The sequence below is a fragment of the Mytilus californianus genome, unplaced genomic scaffold (assembly GCF_021869535.1).
Source record: "Mytilus californianus isolate M0D057914Y unplaced genomic scaffold, xbMytCali1.0.p SCAF_3, whole genome shotgun sequence".
Classification (NCBI taxonomy): Eukaryota; Metazoa; Mollusca; class Bivalvia; order Mytilida; family Mytilidae; genus Mytilus; species Mytilus californianus.
Genome location: NW_026262679.1, coordinates 9,771,868 through 9,789,350, shown reverse-complemented (window position 1 = coordinate 9,789,350; position 17,483 = coordinate 9,771,868). Strand labels below are relative to the sequence as shown.

General features: G+C 32.7%; 1 protein-coding gene across 1 annotated transcript; it reads right to left on the bottom strand.

Annotated features, from left to right (window-relative positions):
• Positions 1 to 2,180: 2,180 nt before the first annotated feature.
• On the bottom strand, positions 2,181 to 5,748 carry LOC127733935 (uncharacterized). Its single transcript, XM_052243417.1, has one exon. It carries the CDS (start codon positions 5,622 to 5,624, stop codon positions 4,308 to 4,310), a length of 1,317 nt encoding a protein of 438 aa, XP_052099377.1. The 5' UTR covers positions 5,625 to 5,748; the 3' UTR covers positions 2,181 to 4,307.
• Positions 5,749 to 17,483: the final 11,735 nt, after the last annotated feature.

The window sequence follows — 17,483 nt, the reverse complement described above, 5'->3', positions numbered from 1 at the left end:
AAACTTAAAAGTGTATTAAGTTATAGTTATTAAACAAGCAAATCGGTATATATGTCATTTAATCTGCACGGCTCTTTACCAATACAACAGAACTTTCACAGATGCCGTGGATTGAATAAATCGTCGCATATTTCCAAACAGTTATTGGCCAATCAAATCGGTATATATCATTTAATCTGCACGGTCGGGATGACCCTTTAAACCGAACTTCTACGTTGTTCGGGTCAAGTAAGGTCACCCGAGCCGTGTAGATTAAATGACATAAACCTATTTGTTTGTTCAATAACATGAATAACTATAACTTAGTGTAAATGCATTTTTACCTATCATAACAGACAAGAAATGAGCGGCGGAAACGTATGTATTATCACCTTGACCTCTATATCACGCACTTAATCACCAGGATGATATTTGTCAATTAGTAACCTTTCATTGTAGGTAAATTCGTACAATATTTAGTATGCGTCTATTGATTTCGAGAAGTACATATCCGTGTAATATTTGAATTTAGCGTTGATTTCTATTCCATTGGACTGTTAGCCAAGGGTTTATTTCCGTTTGACACAAAAAGTCATGCCGAATGGCCTTGACCTCAAGTTCCCTCTTCAGTGATCGGGTTAGTTGTTAGGATGTAGCATGATCCTCATTAGCTCAAAAAAAATATTTATGAAATATGTATATACATGATCCCTCTGGTGAACCGACAAAGGGGGGGGGGGGGGGGGGGGAGGGGGCTGTAGATAGTATTCTCGATTGCGGGAGGTCCTTGGTTCGATTCCTATTGGTATTTGCTGCATGCCTCTCCGCCGAACACTCGGCATTTCTGGACAAGAACAGACTGGTCGGAACAATATTTTCGAGTAGGATAACATGCTTTCCTGCGGACTGTAACCTAGGGAGCAACCACGTTTAAAATTCGATATTTTCTTACTTGTTTTACTTTAACATGTTATATCCCTTAATATGCATGTAGAATTTGTCGCTGAACGTTAAGCAACCACCAGGCCATCATTAACAGTAGTCATGTAAATTTTTCGATTAAGCATGCAGCCAAGAGATTATACACATTAGTTTGAAAATTATTGTGTTTGAATTGATAACTTCATACAAAAAAAAAAGTGCACTTTACCAGTGTGTTGAATCAGTTTATGGGTTCATTGACTTTAGCATCTAACATTGCAGTAGACGAGACATTTTAAAGTCTTGTTAAATAAATAATTGTTAATTCCAATCAAACTTTAGTTATGTAAAAAAAAAATGCAAAAATACAAAATTGTAATGTTGCAGTTGAAGATTTTAGAGTAGATCTGTAAGAATCCACATTTGAATGACACTGCTGGTTGCGTAGAAGTTATCAAAATATTTTAAAAGGCCATATTTTATCAAGCTGCTGTCTCTTATAGAGCACCTGGCATCACGTCGGGTTTCGGACTTGTTTGTCTTTTCGACGTTTTATTTTGTTGCCATGGCGTTGATAGTTTCTCGTTTGAATGTCCCCTTGGTATCTTCCTACTTTATTTCAGAAGAGATTTTACTTTTCTGAATCACCCGAGTTCGTAAGTTTTTTTTAGTGTAGAAAGAAAATTGGTAAGAATTTTAGCAAGATGTTTTGCAGAATAACTATAATCGAGACGTATATATATCGTTTTCATAAGGATATTTGTGAAGTTTTGATATTCTGTATAAAAAAGAGAAATCTTCATCGTCCTTTTAGGAGCGAAGGTCGAATTTGCGATTTTTTTCTTAAATCGACTCTTACATGAATGATGTTAGTGTATAAGTGGGATTTCAAGATATCCCGTGAATTCTAAGTTCTTTGATAAGGCGACTCAAATAATACCCATACCTCCTGAAATTACTCGAATCTATACATGACAAGTTGTTACTGAACGCACAAAAAACGACTGACAAAATGATGTATTGCATTTATTTTTGAAGTCAAATGAGACTGAAAAGTAATCCAAGTAACTCGTATGTCCAAGAACAAATCTAATATTCGAGTACCCATTAAATAAAATTATAATTCATCAATAGCTATGAATACATTATAAAAGTGGCATTGTAATTTCAATTAAATGAATTTTACAATAAAATAATGTTAAGATAACTTTATTCAAGCAATTTTGTCACTTGAAAAGAATGAATAGAAATGCATAAATCATTATCAATAGAAATGTATAGCTCATTATAATTTTTAAGTGATTACAATTAAAGATATATAGCGGCATTATCTACAACATATATTTAGTGCAAGACAGGAGTCTAATATATTAAATCGCATATTTATATTTCAATTAATTATATATATACAAAGATATTTGAAACTTCTTTATCGTCACATCAAAAGTAAAAATGCATTTCAGAATGTACAAGCTACGGGAGTCAAATCATCCAATTACTAGGGCCTTTTATATATGGTATAATTGACCGTTCATCATACATATCTTTATCATTTTACCAAACAATAAATGAAAGATATAACACAACTCAGATACCCTTACAAATAGATTATTTTTCTGAATGTATTATACTCTATTAATGTTTGTTTCAAATACCAGAACAGATTTAATGACAACATTGATAGAAGAAGATCTTCAGTAAAAGTAGGACATCTGATCATATTTTTGTATTAATACCATAATTGATAAGTACAAAAGTATGAAAGGTCGGAATCGTTTTGCTTGCTTAGTCGATTTTTTAAAAAGCATTTGACAAAGTTATTCCCCTTACAGAACTGAAATGTTTGCTGCAGATATGCACCAGACCTGCTACAGGTTTGCTGCAAACAAAAGTATGCAGGAAAACTGGAAATAATGCTCTGCAAACTTCCTGCAAACATTGCAGCTTTTTGAGCTTACTCCAAATTTTCATTCTCAAATTGGTGTTTTGAGTCCCAACCTTTTAAAGATCTTTATAAATGATTTACCGGATGCATTTGAGGAAGTTCCGGATGCTTTTGATATTTGATTTAATTAATGGCAACAGAATTGACTGCCTCATGTATTCAAACGAGATTGTTATTTCTTCTAGTTCCAAGTCATGTCTTCAAAAACGACTTGATGGTTTATCCCAATTTTGTACTAAATGGACAGGTGTTGAGAGGTCAATCTATCAAAAACCAAAGTTGTTATTTTTAACAAACCTGGTTAACTTAAAAAATAATATTTCCCTTAAGAAAAAGATACTAAAGAATGTGTTCATAATTGTAAGTGTTTAGGTATAAACTTTACATCTAGTGGACTTATTATTATTGAAAACATCACTAAAAGCTGTATTTAAATAAGGCCTAGGGGAGGAGCAATTGATTTTTCGGGGGGAGGGGAATAAATGACTTTGCACAAGACATAATGAAAATGAATATTCTGCAATATACAATGGAGAATAGTTGAGGAGTACAAATGTGTACAAAAGTGAGAAAGTAATGAGCGTGCATAGCAACAAATGAAAATGAATGATCAATCCTGAAAAAATTCTCCAAATACTCATATGGTCCGGAACATCTATATAGACGTTCGAAGTTGTCTCGAAAGACGGTCCGAGTTGTCTTCATAGACGACACGAGCTGTCTTCTTTGCAGACAGTCCGAGTTGTCTTTGAGCGAAGTTGTCTTGTACCCAAATTGATATGATGCAAGGTTTGCTCTTTTAGCACATAATGACAAACTTAACTTTATATCTTATATGATATATATTTGTTGTGATACTTCCCTTTTTTATCGGAAGGATGTTTAAGTTAATTATGCTTTATATTGACACCGTTAATCATAATAATATCTTCACGATACTGGGAAAATCTATTAAATCGTATAAAAAGTAAAATAACAAAAATACTGAACTCGAAGGGAAATTAAAAATGGAAAGTCCCTTATCAAATGGCAAAATCAAAAGCTCAAACACATCAAACGAATGGAAAACAACTGTAATATTCCTGACTTGGTACAGGCATTTCCTTAAGTAGAAAATGGTGGATTAAACCTGGTTTTATAGCTAGCTAAACATCTCACTTGTATGACAGTCGAATAAAAACGTTGGTTTTCGAGCATAAAATTTGCTCGTAACACGGACATGGAACTTGTAAGAACTATACATACTGTAGTTAATAGCACACATTTAAGATAACTTTACAAGGGTCTTATTTCATACATGTTAAAATGAATTAAGATACACACAAACGTCTTGCAAGCAGAACATTTTTTGTATTGCAAGAACAAGCTAAGGTATCACTAATGCTCTCTCACAAAATGGCAACCATATTTTAAGTAAATCAATGGAAGCATTATGGAAACATAACTGTTTGTGCATACCATTCTAACAGCCACTATATTTCAGAACCTGAATCTTGGCATTTCCCGGCTGACCCTCGTATCCATTAGAACCTATCCAAAGCATTTCATCCCTATCGATATCCAAACTACATGGCAGTTTAATATCCACGGACAATGTTGAGAAACATTTCAGTATTATGCCAGCTTCCGATAAAAAATGCAAAGCGCTATTAATTGTATCAGCCACAACTATATTTCCAGCTGGAGTAACACCTAAATCGAACGGACTGAAGCTATTATCGCCACGTGCATCGTTCACGTTAGGATATCCGCGATAACTCCATTTGACATTTCCTTTATCAAGACACATGACCCTTCCAAGGTCACTCATTGATAAAGTATCTATAATCAAAATATCACCTTTCAGGTTAGTTGTTATTCTGTTCGGAAGGGAAAATAGTGGTTTGTTTTGTGCATTGTGTTCTATGATGTTGAAAACTGTCTTTCCATCTAGTTCAAGAATAACAATTTGGCGTCTGCTATGTTCCGTAATTGGAAAAGCACCTTCTTTGTCCTGAGTACTAACAATAATGTTGGTATTTGTGGCATGAACTGCTTTGGCGAAGAGAGGACTAAAATTATGAACAATGTTTAAATGATCAATAAGACGATATAAATAACTGTCTGCAACAAACGTAAGTAGTTCTCCGTCATTCGACAATGTCATATCGTAGACTTTTTTATCACTGTAAGTTCGGAGATTTGTTATTTCTGACCCAATTCCCAATTCGTTCAAGGCCTGGTCTTTCCAACAGCTGATCCATAGAGAGTTTGTTGTTCTTACAATGGGACTGATGAAAGATAGATTGGTTCCTATTATGTTTCTTAATTTCAAAGTTATGTTCATTGCTTTTTGAGAGGCATCCAATCTGTTAAAATGTCCAAATATAAAACTTAAAGCCTTTGGATGAACTTCAGGGGAAAACTGTTTCCGAAAATATTGAAGTTTTTCCTTATAAATGGTATGTATTTCTGCTTTTGAATGTTCTAGATGGAAGTTAACTAAACATTCTTTGCAGATAATCTCCTCGCAATCTCTGCAATAACTATAACACAGTTTATCGCCATGTTTGTCGCATGGAATACCGTTTATATCTTCGTCTTCTTTTATATCGACTATATTGTGTTTCAGAGCATTAAAATTCTTAGAATGTTGAGCCACCTTACACTTTTCACACATAATTATTTTACAATTCAAGCACTTCCACTTTGCAGACACAAAATTTCTGCAGAAATAACATTTCACGATAAGGCGAACTTGAGCTCTTTTTGTACTGGAATCAGATATTGAAGACGCCATGTTATCAAAATGTACAGCTAGTTCTAACTCATATATTTAAATTCCGTGTTGAATACTTTAAAAACTGCATGCTGAATACTTCATTTTCACAGTATAGCTTTGTAACCAATGAAAAGCGATGTCCGTTTCCTTATTCAACGGAACAATACAATGAGAAGTATTGGTAGTTTATCATATATATAGGACTTTAAATATAAAATTTGGTTTGCGCTGCCGTTAAGATTGTCTAGATACTACTAGTATGTATTTTAAATTGGAATATTAAAGATAAGTTAAACACGGTTTAAAATATTAAAAATATGAATTAACAGAGATAATCATAAGTCAATTATTCTTGTGTCCTTCTTCACCATCATAACTATTTTTCTCATTTCTATGATAAATATATCTCATTAAACAACGAATTAACCACTTCAAAATTTAAAATTTAACTCCTTTCTTTTTCAGTCTATCATTCTTTCTTTCCAATTGGTATTTCTTGCAAAAATGTGAATCCAGACTGACTGACTACCGAAGATCAGTTGATTTTGATTTTTTACATGATGTAAGTAATTTGTAGTTCTAAAAATATTCACACAGGAAAAAGTCCCATTCGCTTGCTTATGAAAAATATATCAATCAACTATAAATGTGTATCCGATTCTTTTAGTAATTTATATATTATTTCTTATCAATTATTCCCGTAAGTGATATTACTTTTATGATGAATCACGAAATGCCATTTGTTTCTCGTTAAATATCACATGTATGAAAAGATAATCTGGTATGTATTAATACTGACATAAAAATTACAAATGACTTGATATAAAAATGTTTAAGACAGAATCAAGTTTCAGTTAATTATCGGAGAAATATACGAAACCTCGGGCATTTTCTGCAACCTGGTATATCGCTCTAACCAGTACACTTTATATTACCTTTTAACAGTAATAAATCTTCATTTCATTGTCAATTACAAATAAATCTGAATGAAGAAACATCACTAGACTTTAAAAAAAAATAAATCTTTTTTTAACCTTTCCAAAAGGGTGATTTTGTTGGTTTTTTTTATAGAGAAAACGACAATTTTTATATTTTTTTTTATCAGAGGTATTTATTCTATATTCTATTTTTTTAATTTTCAGATACTTTTATTTGGGTTTCAGTTTCATTATCATTAGTTATATGATTACATATTGGTCAGAATCGAATAATTGCATAACATATCTAATGACTAATGATATTGTGGTGACACCATTATTATCATACACGAAAAATAATATGAACTGGCATTATCAGTTCGTTTTTAACTTATGAGTTTGACTACCACTTCGGCATTTTCTGCATCTCTTTTAACAGTTCATGTCGTTTGAAAACTCAGTGTATAGTCTTGTTTCAACATTATGTCCTCATCTTTATGGCCAGTAATAATAATTGACAGTTCGAGGGCTGTATAGCCAGTCAACTTAAGGTAGTTAAACACACTCATCATAATCAAATGTGAATCAATTCAAACGAGAAAAGACAAACCAAATATGACAGACAACCAACGACAAAAAACAGAAGTACACGGACTCCTGGCTTGAAACAGGCAAATAAAGAATGTGGTTTGTTTGATCATATTTGTAAGCACGCTACCCATACATCCCATAACCTAGGACAGTGGTGTAAGAGCACCAGATAGGAACAAACGGTAAACACTCACCAAAGATATCAGGTTTTTAATTTGGTAAGCAATATGGTCTACAAAAGAAAAATTCAGGTGCGCCAAATCAAATACGAATTTAAAAAAAAAATGAATAAAACATTTGTCCAAATACGACTAAGGCAATGTATGCCTAGGGTAGAACAATCATATGGTTTAAAATAATTCAACATTTATAAACAGTAAATTGTCAGAAAATGAACATACAATGCCACTGTGCTTAAACAGCTGTGGGTAACTTAACTTAAGTTACCCACAGCCCAAGATGGCGGACTCTATTAAAACTCGTTGATATATAATTGATACAAAATCTACTTTTTGTGACGTTTTTCGTGCACTGTGTAAATATTCATAGGATTCTTGAATAAAGAAAACACTTACCATTACCAAAAAATTGTTAATTTTGAGTTCACTTTAGCGCAAGGCCAACTTTAAAAAATGCATAAGAGGTCCGTAACTTTTTGTTCAAAACTTTATTTTCGGATGTGGGTAACTTTTGTTTTTTAAAATTGTAGGATTGATAATTTCAACAATTAAGGGACAATAAACACTATCAAACCCCTTATTACCTAGTTTTATACATTTACGATATGCGTCAAAATAACCAAGAGAAAAGAGAACATATAAAAAATCAGACCAGATTCTTACGGATTTACCGTTACTGTGACTTGACTTAGTGTTGCTCTCCACCTATTGCAACTTATTCAAAATTCTGACCAAATGGCAATTTGTTTTATAAAACCAAACTGTTCAACTGGTCAGAAATTTGAACAAACTGTTGTAGAAAACCAGTCAAGTCGTGAAAGTGCAAGGTGATAAAATAAAGCATTCTTAAAATCCTATGAGACTTTAATTCCACTTCAATGTTATTATGAAATATCAGTCTAACAGTTTGTATAGAAATTTTATTGTTATTGTGATAGGTAGTAATTTTGAATTGCTATAAAAATGTCCAAACTAAGCTTTCATACAATTTTTCTTTCGAAAAGTCTTCTATATTCATAAGAATCAGACATCATTTGAATTTTAAAATACATCTTATATTCAGTAAAATATATATGAAATTACAATACGTTGTTAATAAGTTTCCATTGGAGATAACCTATTAAAAACATTATTCTTTTGAATATAGAAGACTTTTCGAAAGAAAAAATGATTATCTCCCTTGGAAACTTCCTAAAAACGTATTGTAATTTCACACATATTTTACTGAATATAAAAATTTAGCCTTTGGTTAGCTTATCCAGTGGCATACTATCCGTTGGCTATTTTTCCATTGCTCAAAAGCAAAATTGAAGTATGGTTAGTAACAGCTATTTTATCGGCAATCAAAGCCGGGTTCCAAAGTTATTGTGAAACTTCCTATTCTAGAGGTGGCGTGAATCAGATGTGGATACTAAAAAATTCCAAAGATCTTTTAGAGTACATACAATCTAAGACTCTCTCATCTTGCAATAGTATTAAAACATTTGACTTTTCTACGCTTTACACAAGTATTCCCAATTCCAAACTAAAAGACAAATTGAAAGAGGGATAAATCCTACTTTGTAAAGAATCACTCTGATTCAAACAAAAAATTCTCTGAAACTGACCTTATCAAGATGCTTGATTTCTTGATTGACAACATATTTACAATCCACTCAAAGCATCCTCTACATCCTTCCCGGTCATCGGTAGAGCAATGTTGTTTTTTCTTCCCACACCCTTGCTGACTATGGGCTTCAATCCACGAAGGTGAGCAAACACTACTCCAAAATCCCGACATGCTATGAGATCTTCTCGTCTCTCAGAATCTTCCGACGAACTAGATGTGTTTGTTGTCTCGTCGGCAATGTCTTCTTCTGATGAGACCGATATATTGTCTTCAAATGTATCGGAGAGACGGTCGTCCTCCATCTTTTCGTCTTGTGTCGCGGAATCTCCTTTACCGATATGCAAGACCTCTGTGCGCAATCTGGATGCTTCCGGGGTTCTAGCTTTCAGGTCAACAAGAAGGTACCCGAAAGGTGTCCTCGTTGCCTCTTCGAATTTCCGGATAAAGAAGTCCGCTCGAGAAGGATACATCTGTCGGCCAAGCATTATTCAGCAATGGATATTCAACACGTTGATTGATCGGTCGAAGGAGTTTGAGAGCTTTGTTTGCTCAGTTGCATTACCTGGTAAGCGTTAGAATAGAAAAAATAAATTTTCAAACCAATCTTTTACATTCTGACTTATCTAAAAAAATTAAAGAAAACCGAAGTGGAAATCAGAAACCTAACAATATACAAACCCGGGAAACAAAGAACAAATGATTATAACTTACAAAACAAACAAAAAGACATGCACACAAACAACTCAATCTCCTATTGCATAGGGAGTGAACCAATTAAGGTGCTCCGGAAGAGTAAGCAGTTCCTGCCTTTTTGCAATACACCCATCCTTTTTAAAGAAAAACAACCTTAGGATAGGTATTTTTTAGGTCTAACTTCATAGTCTGAGGACTGTGGTTTAAAATATCAAAAATGATTTTCTGTACTTGTATATATATAAATAAGAAGATGTGGTACATGTAGTATTGAGTGCCAATGAGACAACTCTCCATGCAGGTTGAAGTCACAATGTATTTAAAGTTAACAATTATAGGTCAAAGTACGGCCTTCAACACGGAGCCTTAGCTCACACCAAACAGCAAGCTATAAAGGGCCTCAAAATGACCAGTGTAACACAATTCAAACAGGAAACCAACGGTCTAATCTATTTACAAAACGAGAAACGAGAAACATCTATGAAACATACCAACAAACAACAACCACTGAAGAACAGGTTCCTGACTTATGACAGGTGCATATAATATATGCAGCGGGTTTGACTGTTTTAACAGGCGCCAACCTTCACCCTAACCTGATACAGCAGTATAACATTACAACATGAAAAGACGCACTATAAAATATTAATTGAAAATGGCTTAACTCTATCAACAATACACGAATTACACAAAAACAACTATACCTTCAAGGCTTGTATGACTTTAAAGTATGATTGTACCTAAAGTAAGACAGTTGTTTGTTTATTAAAGTATGATGGTATAACACACTAAAGTGTGATGGTGTAACAGGCTGATGTTTAATTTACCCGTTCTCTTGCAACAGAAAAAATATAGAAGAAGACTCTGCAAATATACTATAAATCTGATTGATTGATTGATTGGTGTTTGCTTTACGCCGCCTTAGCGCAAAAAGGCTATATCGCGGCGAGAGCTAATTCAAATATTTTTACAATTTAAATTATTTTTTTAAATCAGACAAAAGGTCCTTCAATATACTTAAACTCAAGTCTAAAGCGAAATTGCTTATTTACAAATAAAATTCAACACTAAGATAACGTGATAAAAATTAAAATCATTTTAAATTTATACAACATTTTTATATTTTATAATATATTCCAACTTCTTTTAAGAATGAAACAATATTTGTAATCGGAACACTATTAAATAAATCATACATATTATTGACATTGAAATGCTTCCTACGAATATCAGCAAAGTCAATACAATTAATTAAAACATGTTTAATAGTATACTTGCAGTTGCAAGGTATACATTGTGGTTCATCTTCGTTTTTTAGAAGATACTCATGTGTTATTCTAGTAAGACCAATACGGCATCTAGAAATAACACACTGATCTTTTCTGCAAATAAAATTATTAAAAGGTTTACCTAATTAAGGTTTAATTTCATGTAATTTATTATCATCTTTTTTACTCCATTCATTTTTTAATATATTAAAAACATATTCTCTAATATCAGATCTAAAATCGGTATATGGTATATCACAGTTGGATAAAGGGTCATCCAGTGCATTTTTTGCTTCCTGGTCTACAACCGTTTTCATGGATTCCAACATGACTCGGTACCCATAAAAAAATTATTTCTTTATGAAGAATTTTTAAATTCCTCATTACGTATAAACTCTTGAGAATTATCGGGTTTTTAATTTTAGTATGTTGTACAGCTTGTAAGCATGAAAGTGAATCAGAACATATAATAAATTTTGATTTGTCTGAAGAAGCAATAAATTTCAAAGCCAACATTATTGCCTTTGCTTTAGCAGTAAATATGGATGCGGCAGCTGGCAAACGGAGAGTCGCAGCTCTGTCTCCAAAAACAGCAGCAGATGCAACTCGGTTACCATCCTTCGATCCATCTGTATAGACAGTTAAAAAATCTAAAAATAATTTGCCTTAATTTCAGCATAATGTTGTTGAATTAAAAGAGGGTTTGTTTCAGTTTTATTGTATTTACGGAGATCAAATATCATTTTTGGTTTGGGAAGTTCCCATGGAGGGCATTTGCAAGTTTCAACTTGAGCAACAGATTTTAAATCAAAAGTGGTTAAATGTGGTTTTAAACGAATTCCTAATGGAGGAATTTTATTTTCATGTTTTGCAAATATATCTTCATAATGGGATTAAAAACACAGTTGTAGGCAGGATTTTCTGGATATGCTTTTAGCTTGACAGCGTATTGAAGTCCAAGCTTGAAACGTCTGTTGGAGTGAGTGCTCATCAGCCTCTACATACAGACTCTCAACTGGTGAGGTTTTAAAGGCGCCAAGACAGAGACGCAAACTCTGGTGATGCACAGCATCAAGAATCTGTATGTAGGACTTCCTTGCAGAGCCATACACTAATGAGCCATAATCTAGTTTAGATCTAACTAGAGATCTATATAAATTAAGTAAAATGTTGCGATCAGCAACCCAGTCAGTGCTGCTGACAACTTTTAAAATATCTAGATTTTAACATTTTGATATGGGGTAGAAAGGTTAACTTTTTATCAAAAACTAACCCAGGAAATTTGGTTTCATCAACCATTTTAATTGGGTTTCCGTATAAGGTGAGTTCTGGATCAAGATCCAATTTCCTTTTGTTACACAAATGCATCCCTACCATTTTTTATGTAGAAAATGTAAAACCATTTTCCGAGGCCCATTTTTCAATTCTTCAAAGACACAGTTGTTATTGTCGTTCTATGTTATTCATATTTTTGCCTCTGTAACATATTAAAAAATCATCAACGTACAATGAACCTTTTTATCAAAAACTAACACAAGAAATTTGGTTTCATCAACCATTTTAATTGGGTTTCCGTATAAGGTGAGTTCTGGATCAAGATCCAATTTCCTTTTGTTACACAAATGCATCCCTACCGTTTTTTATGTAGAAAATGTAAAACCATTTTCCGAGGCCCATTTTTCAATTCTTCCAAGACACAGTTGTTATTGTCGTTCTATGTTATTCATATTTTTGCCTCTGTAACATATTAAAAAATCATCAACGTACAATGAACCTTCAATATTACTTTTCAAAACTTCAACAAGGCTGTTTATTTTTAGACTAAACAATGTAACAGATAAAATACACCCCTGCGGCACACCTATCTCTTGATCATACAAATCAGACATGGTTGAATTTACTCTAACATTAAATTGTCTGTTAGACAGAAAATTCGAAATAAAATTTGGCATATAGCCTTTCAACCCCATATCAAAAAGATCTTTTAGAATACCATACTTCCATGTAGTGTCATAGGCCTTTTCAAGATCGAAAAAGAAAGACACCACGTGTTCATTTTTCGCAAAACCATTACGGACAAATGATTCGAACCGAACTAGATGATCAAGAGTACTGCGGCCTTGTCGGAATCCACACTGGATATTAGCTAATAGCCCATTTGATTCTAGGAACCAATCAAGGCGATCATTGACCATCCGTTCTAGTGTTTTACAGACACAACTGGTAAGAGCAATTGGTCGATAGTTAATAGGATCCGTGTGATCTTTACTTGGTTTTGGAATAGGCACGACGGTTGCAAGCTTCCAGATTGATGGTAAATCACCAGATTCCCAGATGTTGTTCATGAGCTGCAAAAGAGCTTCCAGCGAGGAATCTGGCAAGTGTTTTAAAAGTTGGTAGTGGATATTATCAGGTCCACAGGCTGTATCATGGGCCTTTTACAGAGATGTTTTAAGTTCTTCCAGAGAAAAGAGTTTATTTTAATTTTCACCATTTTTCGATTTAAAGTTCAACTTAATTTGTTCTTTTGTTTTTTTAACTTTTTTTAAATCTTTCCTGTAGTTGTTAGAAGAAGAAGATTTCGCAAAAGTTTCGCCAAGCTTGTTGGCAATATCTTTTTCAGATGTTAGTAAAATATTGCCATCTTTCAAATGTTTAACCGTGGCTTTAGAATTTTTATCTTGTATCTTTTGTATCATGTACCATATTATAAATCTGTATCTGTGCTGTATATATAAATGGTCGAATGTAAATAAGCCTAAATGTAAATGATGCTTAATCCTTAATTTAATTTTTTGGCAGGTTCATTTTTGTTTGTTTTAACCTCATATTCCATTTACGTTGCTTACATTTTAACTTTCGCAGACCATTGGACTTTATGTAGGCATGGCACTTATAAAGTGTTCACAAATAAAACGCAAGTAAAGCCATCATCAATTTATTCCTATCAATTTTATGAAATTATCAAACATGGGTTTCAGTTTCATGAAATTTGCCTGACTCTCACAAAGACTTACACCAGTTTGCACTGAATCAACATCTTGTAATCTCATTTAAGGTCTCTTCATTTAAATTCTTCTTCTACTCAACGTTTATTTACCAAGCAATATCATTTTTTTTTTTGACCTAGAACTAAGATGTTTGGTAAGTTGAAAGATCACCATGCTATATTTGTAGTGTACAATCATGACCTGGCTGTGACCTTGATATTTGACCTCTATGGTCAAATTGATTTTTTAATGGATTTTCAATACTAATGTATAACCTTTTTGTGTTTGGTTTTTTAAGCTACACATCATTTTATATAGATAATATATTTTCAATTATTAATGTTAATTCTGAACACTATTTGTCTTGTTCATTCATTTGTTATTGTTCTTCTACTCAACGTTTTTACCAAGAATAACATTTTGTTTTTCTTTTCACCTAGAACTTAGATGTTTGGTAAGCTGAAAGATCACCATGATATATTTGTAGTGTACCATCATGACCTTGCTGTGACCTTGAGATTTGACCTCTATGGTCAAATTGATTTTTTAACGGATGTTCATTACTAATGTTTAACTTTTTTGTGTTTGTTGTGTTTTTAAGCTACACATCATTTTATATAGATAATATATTTTCAATTATTAATGTTAATTCTAAAAACTATTTGTTTTGTTCATTCATTTGTTATTGTAATTGCTTTTTTTTTTAGTCTGACAGTTGTCTTCTTGTATAAATTGGCAATTAAAAAACGTTCTAAATTGTTATTTCTTATTTGTTGTGAATTGGAAAATACTGAGATGAAGAATAAATGTTTATGAGATAACAATCCGATAAAACAAAAAAATTGTAAACCTTACTAGAATTCAAAACTGTGAAGTAAATTGAAATAGCCTATGAGAACAAGAGCTAATGAAATTGTTAGAATTGTTAAAATTTGTGATTAGGTCTTCATTTCTAGGTCAGTGATATTTGGTATATATGTTGTTGCGTTAAGATAAGCACAACTCGTTGTGAAATTAAAAAGTTGGCTCCATTCTCCAATTGGTCTATGAACACTGAAACATTTGACAGGTAACATGTTAGAGTTTGTGATTAGGTATGTTGATGGGAAACCACCATTGATAATTCATTGATATTGGTATGCAGTGTGCACATCTCATTTTTAAAGAGATTATTATAATGTGACTTGGTGCGTCTGTCAGTATCTTACCAATAATTAACTAAGAGACTGGTTAAGTTTAATTTTTATGTCTAAATTTCAAGCAAAAAGAGTGAAAACTCATACAGCATACAAGACCAACTTTGTAATAGATTATCCTATATTTATTTCTATTGTCATTTATTTTCAAATTGAAAGATAGTCTACAATTATACGCCTCTTCGACTCTGTAGTATCAGAAGGATTATGTACCTCAAAAAAGTTATTTATTTCTTCCATCTCCCTTACCCCCTCTTCAATGTACTCATTCATGTCATCATTTTGTAAGAGGCATAGCTCATGTAGCACGCAACAGCTCATAGCTACTTTAACTGCTTTATTCAGGTCTAGCATATCAATAAATTTGAGACGGTGGAATCTTCCTTTAGGGCTCCAAATGCATGTTCAATCATCATCCTAGTGCTGCTGTGGACAAAGTTGTAACGTTTTTGATTTCTGTTGAGGTTGCCATAATCCTTAAACGTTGTCATCAACTATGTAGTTAGGCCATAAGCGGAATCACCAAGTAAATGTGTATTACCTGGGAACATCTCTTCAGTGTTGTTTTCAACAATTCCATGAATTGGTGAGTTTTTGAATACTCGAGAGTCGTGAACGGAGCCAGGCCACCCACAAAATACATCTAAGAAATGCATATTGCTATCACATATCCCCTGTAGATTTATTGAATGGTAAGATTTGCGATTAATGTAGTTCTCGTGGAACTCTCTAGGTGCGCGAATAGGAATATATTAGCTGAAAGATAATTTATATAGATTTCTGGAATAACTTTACAGTAATATTTTACAAACTATCATAATTATGATTATTTACTATAACATATATTATGTATATTTTGTTTGGTTTGGTTTTGTTTTTCCATTTCCATTTTTAATTTTTTCATTTTAATAATATTATAGTACTTAAACATGTTCCCATATTCAACTCGGCAAAAGTATCGCTTAATTCCTCTGACAGTCTTATATAAATAACACATAGTAGAGGGTGATAGAGCTGATTGTTATCTCGCGAAAACATTGTCAACCGAGGCGATAACAGTTTGCTCTCTCACCTCTTTTGAGCATGGATTTTACTGTTGGATAGGTCTTGTAAAGGTGCCACGGTAGTATTTCCTGGCCCATAGGGATAATGATAGCCTTTTTAGAACTTTCACCACTATCTAACACTGCCAAAAATTCTACATACACAGTTAACTGAAGAACTTTCATTATGATATTCAGAAATTAATTTGAATATGTATGATGACCGTTTACTTTTTTTGCTATCTTTATAAAACTAAGGCCATTAGTGCTTTTAGGTCTTTTATCATGCAGTGAATACAAAATTAAAAAAAAATCTCAAAAATTCATTTTCACCTGTATGTAAAATTATTTCATATTTTTCTACACCTGATTCATCCCTCAGTTTGGGAAAGTATGTTCAGTAGATACTATATTTTTTGTCCAATCATACTGTTCAGATACATTGACTTAAGTAGGGTACACAAAAAAACAACCTAAATTCCGGAATGTAAATACTACCGTGCCACCTTAACAAAGACATCACAAACTTGAAACCAGCCATGACATAGACTTCTTACTAGGAAACATATTACAATAAAGAATACTACTCTGCACTTATTTCTTACCAAAAAAAAGATAAAAGATTATACCCCTACCCCAGTTGGCAGATTTTTATTTTTTTTTCATCTTACCACTTTTACTTAAGGAGTGAACAAAAACCAAATATATAATGTTTCAAATCAGCGCAGAAGTAAAACATGGTGATTCAGGAGGAATTATTGGATTGCCAACTCTATTTTCTAGTTAATCATACTGAAAGAAACAGTGTAAGTACCAAATCATGAAAAAAAGATAGTAAAGTCCATTCCACATTTTACAGCATGCCTTACATTCCTTTAATCATTTCCAGATTATGTAGGCAACATAACAAGATTCTTTAGATGACAGTTAACTATTATTCTAAAATCTGTTTGACAATACATGTACTAGAATATATCTCTAAGTTGGCTGTTTGTCTCTTTCTCATGTATGCATTAAGTTAAATTATGTCCCCTCACATATTCAATTTACCTTTTTGTGCTTTTCAGGGTAAGAAAATAAAAACAATTCATGACATTTGCATAGAAAATAAATAAACTATCTAATCTATATGACATACACTGATAATCACATTCTTTGTCCAAAAAAATGGTCTTATCAATGTAAAGAAACCCTTAATGCTAACTCTATTTCAGCTAAATATGGGGGCTAATTGAATAAGTAAGGACCCCTTAACCACTTACTAGTCCCAAAAAAGCTCATACCTGGTGTTATGTTACCACAGAACTACAAATTAAACCTGAAGAAAACTAGTATAGCTGCACTTGTGTGGAAAAAAATAAAAAATTATGCACTTTATTTATTTCGATGAA

Excerpts from the sequence above, each read along its gene's own strand:
- LOC127733935 (XM_052243417.1), bottom strand. The coding sequence starts at position 5,624 with ATGGCGTCTTCAATATCTGATTCCAGTACAAAAAGAGCTCAAGTTCGC.